The sequence below is a fragment of the Amphiura filiformis genome, chromosome 17, assembly GCF_039555335.1.
Source record: "Amphiura filiformis chromosome 17, Afil_fr2py, whole genome shotgun sequence".
NCBI classification, from domain to species: Eukaryota; Metazoa; Echinodermata; class Ophiuroidea; order Amphilepidida; family Amphiuridae; genus Amphiura; species Amphiura filiformis.
Window position 1 is genome coordinate 57,770,996 of NC_092644.1, and position 8,671 is coordinate 57,779,666.

Here is an 8,671-nt window from a genome sequence, read left to right on the forward strand (position 1 = left end):
CCCAAAAGTTCGATGAAGCCCTATAATAAACGAAAGTCCTTTCGAGGCATATGATAGGAGGGAAGGGGTCAAAAAGTCCGATTACGTTTGTAAAAAAAGTAGTTATAAGTAGGCCTATAACATCAGTCAAAGTTGATCTTTTTTAAGGATTTAATATATAAATTTTAGTATTTTCTGAAGTACGATATTGACATTTTACAGTGGTTGCTTCGAAATAATTTCAAATCAATATACTAGAGTGCAGTACTCGCAACCTGCAATTTGTAAGTTCATTTTTAATCAGCTGTACCGCACCTTGATTCTTTTTATTTGAAAATCCAGCAAGTCATAATTTTTTCGTGCCCAGAAAGGTATGAAGAAAAATATTTTAAAATAAAATAGAATATTGGTTTATTCCCGGGTTTATTCCATAAACGTGATCAATATCATTGCATTGTTGCACTCCTCCACATACCCACACACCGACATCGCCCGGTTAATCAATTACACTATACAGCAAGAGAGTAAAAGAGACACTGAAATGAATACACGGGATCGATACACATGGATCTGCTACGCACGATTGATATTTTGACGATAAATCTTTGGATACCGGGGTTGAAAAGCTTTGAAAATGTTGAATATCTCCCGTAAATGATTTTGTATAAAGAAACCAGATGTGGTTCCTTGCACTTTAATATATATTTTTAACAGATATGATAGTCGTTAGTTTGTGCTTTGAGATAGGCCTACTAGCTTGCGTCTTGAGTCAAAAACTGACAATAATTTTGATTTATATGTGCCGAATTATATAGCGCAGTGTAGGCCTATAGGCCAATCGTGAAGGTAGGCCCCTAGTCTAAAACCATATGACCTGGCGTACCATCCATGCTCGACTAACACACAGCCTAGGACAGTAACCGGGCTAATCGGGGCTATTGTCAGTAGCCTTAGTCAGATGTCCTTCGGCCCATGATGCGACACAAAACTATTAAACAGGTCGATATAAAATGGCTATGAGTGGCGGTGCCAGTGGATTCAAGGCCTACCATATCAGTGGCGATTTCTGCCATGAAGATATCGGGGCGATGACACTGTGCCCCATCCACCATAGCGACGGTCCTGTATCCTATGAATCCGGGTTGGAATTTTCGATATTTGAAAACTTACGTTAGAAGGGAGGGGGGAGGGGGTTAGCCTTCTAACGAAAGGACTTTCGTTTATAGGGCTTCATCGAACTTTTGGGTTGTTCCCTTACCGGCGGGAGATCTGTGTTCCACTAATTAGAGCTCGTAGTCATTGGCTAAGTAAATAAAAAAAATGGCAGCGCCCATGGTAAGTCATCTGCTCGGTGCCATCAATGGATTTCTCGCTTCAGGGAGATATCACGAGGCCCTTTCAGTTCTTAAAGGACTTCGGAATGGGGCAGTGTAAGTGTTGCAACTTTTTAGCGTTTCTGTAATTGATTAAGCCATAAACCGATGCATGATTTCTGTAATCATCTACTGCGGAACTCAACTAGCTTCAACTATATCATTGTATATATGGTAGTTCGCAACACAAACTTAAATAACGGGCAAAACAGACACATCATTTATCGGTATGACATTTTCGTATTGGTGCTGCCGTATCTAAGTTTGCACTGAAGTGCCATCTCAGTTTTTGGTGCGCCGATGTGGATCATGTGTTAATGAATTTTTATTTATTCTGGATACTTGTATTAATTACAATTACAAGCATAAGAGTACAAGGAGCTGTGTAATTAATATTATGACAAACATGCAACTATTTAAGCTACAGGAGCCTTGTATTTTTTAGTGCAATGTTGCACTAGCTTTTTGTATACACTTCATCCCATACCGTTGTGCAGAGCTACTACGGTATGGGTTCCTCGTACTAACTATATGGTAATCATGCATGCCCATGACAATTAATTATTTACATCATGTCATGATCATAAAATAATTGAATATGCTTACATTTTACAATCATGTAGGGGCTGTGCAATAATTATGAGCCCTGGGGAGGATAAAATTGGGGAGCAAGAAATTTTGACAAGCAAGGGGGGGGGGAGGCAAGCAATATTTGGCCAGCCGAGAGGGGAAGGGGCAAATGATTTTTGGCACACATTCATGGGGCACCTTTTAATAAAACGCTCTACAGTCAGTCTACTCTGAAGTGCAAAGTAACAGATGCGAACGCACACATTGTGCCAACTTTGAAGACACACATTTATATCCCTGCATATCGATCTGCAACAGATCGATACGCAGCACTGCTCACTGAGTGTGCAACAGATGCAGAATTAGCATATTTTGAGTATAATCGGCTATAATTCTGTTGTTCGGCATGACGTCGCTGATAGATCGCTTCTTCCCATTGGTTGCTTTTGCCGAGATCTGGCTGTTCCATCTCGCCTGGCCCTTCAACCCTTGAACACAAAGGGGACACTTTAAAATATACTGTTGCACTCAATGGGGAAATCACAAAACATGGCATAAATGAATACCTCTTAGTCTTAAGGGCTCTGGAATGAGCGTTTTGACAGTATTTTTTGTGGGACATGAGAGCACAAATTCGGGATATACGGTAAATACAAATTTTATGACAAATTATTAAAATTTGATATTTTTTAAATTTTTGATATATGTTATACTCCTCAATCTCATCAAAGTAAACTTTATAAATCTAATGATGTGTACCGGTACTTAAAGTGCATGTAGCTGGGAGGAAAGGCGACGATCAATTGAAAATTTTGACCTTTCATATTGACGATATAGGCCTACATGTACATTATTTTCCCAAAGAGACCTATTTTTTTGTGTGTGTTTTTAGGGGAAAAAATCCATGTACATACACTTTAAATACATATAATCAGATTTATAAAGTTTACTTCAAGGACTGTTTAATATCAAAAATATCAATTTTTAATCATTTGCCATAAAATGTGTATTATACATTGCGAATTTCAAAAAATCAAAATTATTTGATATCAGAAGGACATTCTTCGTGTTCAGAATGCAATTCGATATGTCTGATGTGTTCTCACATGTCACATCCCACAAAAAATACTGTCCAAATGCCCAAACCCCATCCCTTTAATGAATTAATGAAACAATAGTGCGATTTCTTATCAAGGAAACAACTTTAAATTATTACCAAAGACAAGTCAAATTGGTATTTTCTGTGCTGGGAAAATTGGCTTGAACTGAAAGACCCTGTACAAACCATAACCAATAGGGATTTCGTGAGGGTGTCCCCTTTGACAGACGTGAGAAGTGGGTAAGTGCAATAGATGAAACAACCCCAACTGAGAGAATCAGTAGTAGCAGGGTTATATTTCTTTTTGACATAAAGATGGGGCTGGAAAAAATTCTTGAAATTTTTTGGCATATTAAAGGTAATTGGTGAAATATGGTGCAAAAGTGGAATAAATTCGTGCAAAGCGCGACAAATTTAGCGCTTTTAGGCTAAAATGGCCAAATATGAGTTTAATTTTATACAAAATCTCGCATTTTTGATTTTTGCAGGGTATGTTAGTTTACTAAAGTACAAAAGAATTTTGAAAAATATTGAGGGCATCCTCCTCAGCAACTGTATGCTACAATGACTTAAATTGTCTATGTAAGTTTCAGTGAATATGTTAATGAACCTGACTGAACCATGGAAGATATCATATTTATACACTTTAAATGCTGTTGGATTTTGCAGGTATGGGATCAAGATCAGAGCACCTCATGCCCTGGTGATGACATTTTTGTTTGCACGTGGAAGGTAAGAAAAGAGAATAAATGATATAGGCTTTAATATGGTGAGGATTTCAAATGAAACACAATGTGACAAATGCCCACATTCCCACCACCCAGCTATGACAAGGCGCCTACAGGGAGGTTACTGGACAGTGGTGTAGCCAAGGGGTAGTGCATAGCGACAGCCCCCTAGAGCATCTTTCTCAGATTTCCCCCCTGAAAGTCTTTTCCCCCCTTGCTTGCCCCATCTGAAAAAAGTCCTGGCTATGCCACTGTTTACTGGCTGTGTACATGTAAATACCTACACGTCTAAAATGGCACTGTGTTTGCTAGGCATGTTCACGATAACATTAATATTGTTTATCATGATAAGTTTCGTTATCGCGATCACAATAATGGTATGGCATCGCAGATCAGCAGGCATTACAAATCAACAAATTTTGCGCAAAATTACCATAAAGAATAATTTAGCGTTTTTACTGGGGGGGAAGAGTTCTGACGGGGGGATTTTCTCCCTCGTACCTGTGCCCCTGCCGCCACTGGAATTAAGATTTATCATTCATCCAGGTAGTAAACAGTAATACCGTAACCACTCGGGTATAAGCCCACCCCCCTTGATGGCAGATTTCACTTCAAAAATGGGGGTGGGCTTATAACCGGGGAAGGGCTAGTGTTTGAATTTAAAAATAAGAACAATCATTCCCCATTTGTATTTGCCCAATGTACCAGTAATTTCTATCTTCTATGTCAATTTCTTAATTTTAAGTGTGGAATGTTAATTATCAACTGATATTTTTTTATATTTGTTCTTAAATATGAGAGCAAAGCATTGATTTGATTTAAGAACTTGGCCAAAATTTAGTACTGGGCTTATACCTGAGTGTACCCTTGTTCCCAGAATGTTTTGAAAAATAGGGGGTGGGCTTATAGCCGAAGGTGGGCTTATACCCGGGTGGTTACGGTAATATTTGAACTACAATCTAGGCAACTGGACTTCCGTTTTTACGTTTTTTCTCAAATTACGAGGATATGTTTGAATTGCATACCAATACACATATTTTTGGCAATACTTGACAAACAGAGTGGAAAAGAACTTTCATATTTTTAAAAGAAAAATTGGTTAAAGTTGAATTTGCAGTTCAGTCAGTCTAAATTTTTGCAAGAATGGCACGACTTGTGAATATTCATTTCTTTATTTGATTTTACTTATTCATGGTAGCCCCTTCAGTGTCAAAGCACCGATACAGGATCCAAACAGCATCACAGCTGGGAATGCACTATTTTTGTTCCTTTCTGGGTATTGACTCTTTCAAACATCACAAACAAATTATACAATGCTGTATGCAACTTGCCTTCAGACACAATACATGCCTAATTAACAATTGCTGCAATTTCTCAGGTTTAACAAGATACCACTCTAACTGATAGTTGCACATTATGTTTTGCACCCCTTTTAGCTTGCCGGATAAACTACGAGCTATATTGAGAGCGACATACACACATTCACGGAACCTAGCATCATTTGTATTTCTCTACAAGGCTATGTTAGCGGTCATGAGATTAATAGAGGGTAAAAGTCAACATATACATCCAGCTATTGCAGGATTCGTGGGTGGATACCTGATATGGGGAGAAAATAACAAAGTCAACAGTCAGGTAAGAGATTCATATAAATGGATCTAAAGCCCAAGCAGGGACTGTCATTTGGAATTTGCAGGAGAGCATTAAATAGCTCTTCTGGAGCCTAAAATTCAAGGAGAGCTATTTAGAGCATTGTAAGGAGAGAATGGTCAATAAAAAATCACTCTCCTATATCAGATTTAAGGAGTGCAGTAGAGAGTGATTGCTCTTGCTCTCCTCAAAAGGCAGTCCTTGCAGCTGTATGGGGGGGGGGCTCAGTACAAATGACTATGTATATACAGGGATGTGCTGGAATCATGGATACAAATTTTGGTTTATCAATGGTCCTTATATTAATAGATGGTGAAAAGTTGTATAAACAATGGCACTTAATTTGTGTTAAATAATTTGGACAGATTCAGATTCCCAGCAGCACCTCCGTTCTCAAGCCAAACTTGAGTTAACACCCACCACACCCCTGGGCTGTATCCATAAGGAATCAACAAAGCATTCTGAAAAAGTGAGAACAGATATCTGTACAAAACATGCATTACATAGTATTAGGAATTAAATTCAATGAACTGTTGAAAAGATGATGATCCAAAATGTGCACATTTTAGTGGCGTTGGGGTGAACTGAAAACGTCTGGTTTAACAGAATTACATATCCCATGATACTGTGTTTACCAACCTATGTAATAAACAAATTACTAAAACTCTATGAAATTCCTATAGTGTTGTCTTTTTTTCCTTCTTTTTAATTATTTTTATCTTATCCGTTTTTTTGTTTCAGATCAACATGTATCTTTTATCTCGCATCATATTTGGATTTGTACGACTACTGGTACAAAAGAATGTTATAAAAGAGCCTAAAAAAGATCCCTTCCCACTTTATGCAGCTGTAGTATGGGCCATTGTGATGTGGCAATTTGAGACTTTCCAAGGTATTCTGCAGCCATCTCTGCAGTCGTCCATGAACTACCTCTATCATGATTCTAATATATGGCATAATTTAAGAGACTTTTTAATATACAACAAATAGGGGTGAACAATTAGGTTTGTAATTGTTTTATAGGGCAGTAAATTGAAGACCAGTAAATTGTTGTAATATAATAATTGTATTGATATGAAGAGAGGATATTTTTACATGTGAGGGCAGTGGGGTATGTTGGGGTGTGTGAGTGGTGTTTGGTAGGGGTGTGTGTATCATGGGTGTTGGGGATGTGTATGATAACACCAGCAAACAAGGATATGAGAAATCTCTGTTCAACAGGAGTAGCCAACAGAATTCCCAATTTCTCAACCCAAGGGCAATAAAGCAAAATTGTACAATTGTTGGGAGTGTTTTTTGCTTATAAGCTTTTAAGCTTGGCTTGAGCATTTTGCTTGAGTCTGGTCCCCATCAAGACCCAAGTGTGTTTATAAATTTATCATGTTTTCATGTCCTCATTTGCTGGTGGTTAGACGTAGGGTGTATTGGCAGGGTGTACGAGAGAGAGAGAGAGTATTGTGAAATACAGATGTGAAACTGCTAAATGCTAAGAAATGCAATAATCATGTCATACAAAAATCAAATAATTTTAATATTGAAATGGTTTCACTTGAAATGAGTATAATTGATATTGTATTTCTAACAAATTAAAGACTTTCATTATGGGTTCCAATGTTTGTTGAGGTAAATTTAATGTTGTATGTGGATGTGAGTCATGTGACAGTCATGTCCATACTCCCTGAAAATGGAAACTAATGCTAGTTCAAGCTATGTTTATGTTTTATACCATGTGACGGGTTTTTAGTGGTGGCACCAGTCAGAACTCTCAATTTTGCCTCTTCCGAAATTCAATTTTTGACACATGTCAGTCATAATTGAATACCTGAGTGGAAGAAGGGCCCAACTCCATCAAAACTGTTTTTGAGATATTAAGAAATTTTTTTATATAATTTGGAAAAATTTTATAGACAGAATGTTTTCATCTTCAGAGGACATTAAATACATGAACATATACAGTATTACATACATTCGAAATTATATATGTTTCCATGGCAACGGTACAGGTGTTAATACGAGCTGGAGTTTGGCTAACTCATTTTTGTAAAGAATTGGAGTTGGGCCATTCTTCCACTTTAGGTATTCAATTATTAAATTCAATTGCTTCATGTAATTGGTAAAGATAAGTACACCACATTTAGCATCTCTGGTACACCTAAACTAGTTCTACTGTATAGAGGCCATCAGCCTTTTCCATGGGATCCGCCATCTTGTGGGTACTACCGACTGCCGTTCTGCATGTCATGCATTAGACATTACGCCCCTGATTATGCGGAAGTTGCAGCGTGTGACACACCTCTTCAGTACGCGGTGATCTTAGCAACAAGGCACTCCGTACCCACAATATAGCGGTGTTGACGTCACAATGACTACCTCTATCTACCCAATGTTAGTCAGTATTATTACTGAAATGGATGAATTCAACAGCCCTCCCTCCCAAGTTTGGATAATACAATGTAGACTATAAACCCACCTGTTAACTTATAGATGAATCCAACGAGCCAAGTCATGGTCAGGATTTGGTCGGACATCTTTGGGTAGCCGCTAGCACCAACCTGGTGTTTTGAGCGCCCTATTGTGCAAATAAAAGACGCCTAACACCTAGAGAAGATGCAAGGACGAGGAGGGTTAATAGAATAATACAATAGAGATAATTCCGCAGGTAATCCGTCGCATCTATTGATACTTAGTCCTTTTATTCGCAAGTACATCCATTTGTAGCGTTTAATATGGTTTAGTTAATCCGATTATTATGTCGCTTCAACAGCGAATAGACCATGTAGAAGCTGTGTGTTTTGCCGAAGGGAATTGTAAGGCCTATTGTGTTGTAAACTTTAATCATTCTTTTGTCTACCTGTGTTTTCGCCATGAAGATGTAAAATGTTTAAAATTTCCGCCAAGGCCGAATCATTTCACATTTTGGGTGCATTGTAGCCGACGGCTACCCAACTAAAGGCTGCTAGTCAGGTGTAGGAATGCGTGGATTTGGATTCGTCTATAATGGCGGATGTAAATATGTAGTTTCCAATAAAATGGTAACTGTAGGAGAAACAAGTTTTGAATGGACATTTTTATGATTAAAATTAATATATAATTTGCAATGTATAGAAAATCTAAATTAAATTTTTCATGTCGAGGGCTCAGCGCACCACTGCCCCATCTCCAACTCAGAAGTAAATAGACCTCGGAAACTGGAGGTACATGTATGAGAATAATTATTTCAGTGCAATGTGTGTGTAAATTCAACTTTGGCACACCAACTGCTGGGCGATTCT

General features: G+C 38.0%; 1 protein-coding gene across 1 annotated transcript; it reads left to right on the forward strand.

Annotated features, from left to right (window-relative positions):
• Positions 1–1,076: 1,076 nt before the first annotated feature.
• On the forward strand, positions 1,077–8,239 carry LOC140138045 (peroxisomal membrane protein 4-like). The gene is made up of 4 exons (XM_072159884.1): positions 1,077–1,409; positions 3,691–3,753; positions 5,186–5,384; positions 6,141–8,239. Exons 1-4 carry the CDS (start codon positions 1,300–1,302, stop codon positions 6,387–6,389), a joined length of 621 nt encoding a protein of 206 aa, XP_072015985.1. The 5' UTR covers positions 1,077–1,299; the 3' UTR covers positions 6,390–8,239.
• Positions 8,240–8,671: the final 432 nt, after the last annotated feature.

Bases quoted from the DNA above. Each gene is read 5' to 3' on its own strand.
- LOC140138045 (XM_072159884.1), top strand. From the start codon at position 1,300: ATGGCAGCGCCCATGGTAAGTCATCTGCTCGGTGCCATCAATGGATTT. The intron at 1,410-3,690 runs GTAAGTGTTGCA...TGGATTTTGCAG, and splicing joins GGACTTCGGAATGGGGCAGT to GTATGGGATCAAGATCAGAG. The intron at 3,754-5,185 runs GTAAGAAAAGAG...CACCCCTTTTAG, and splicing joins TTTTTGTTTGCACGTGGAAG to CTTGCCGGATAAACTACGAG.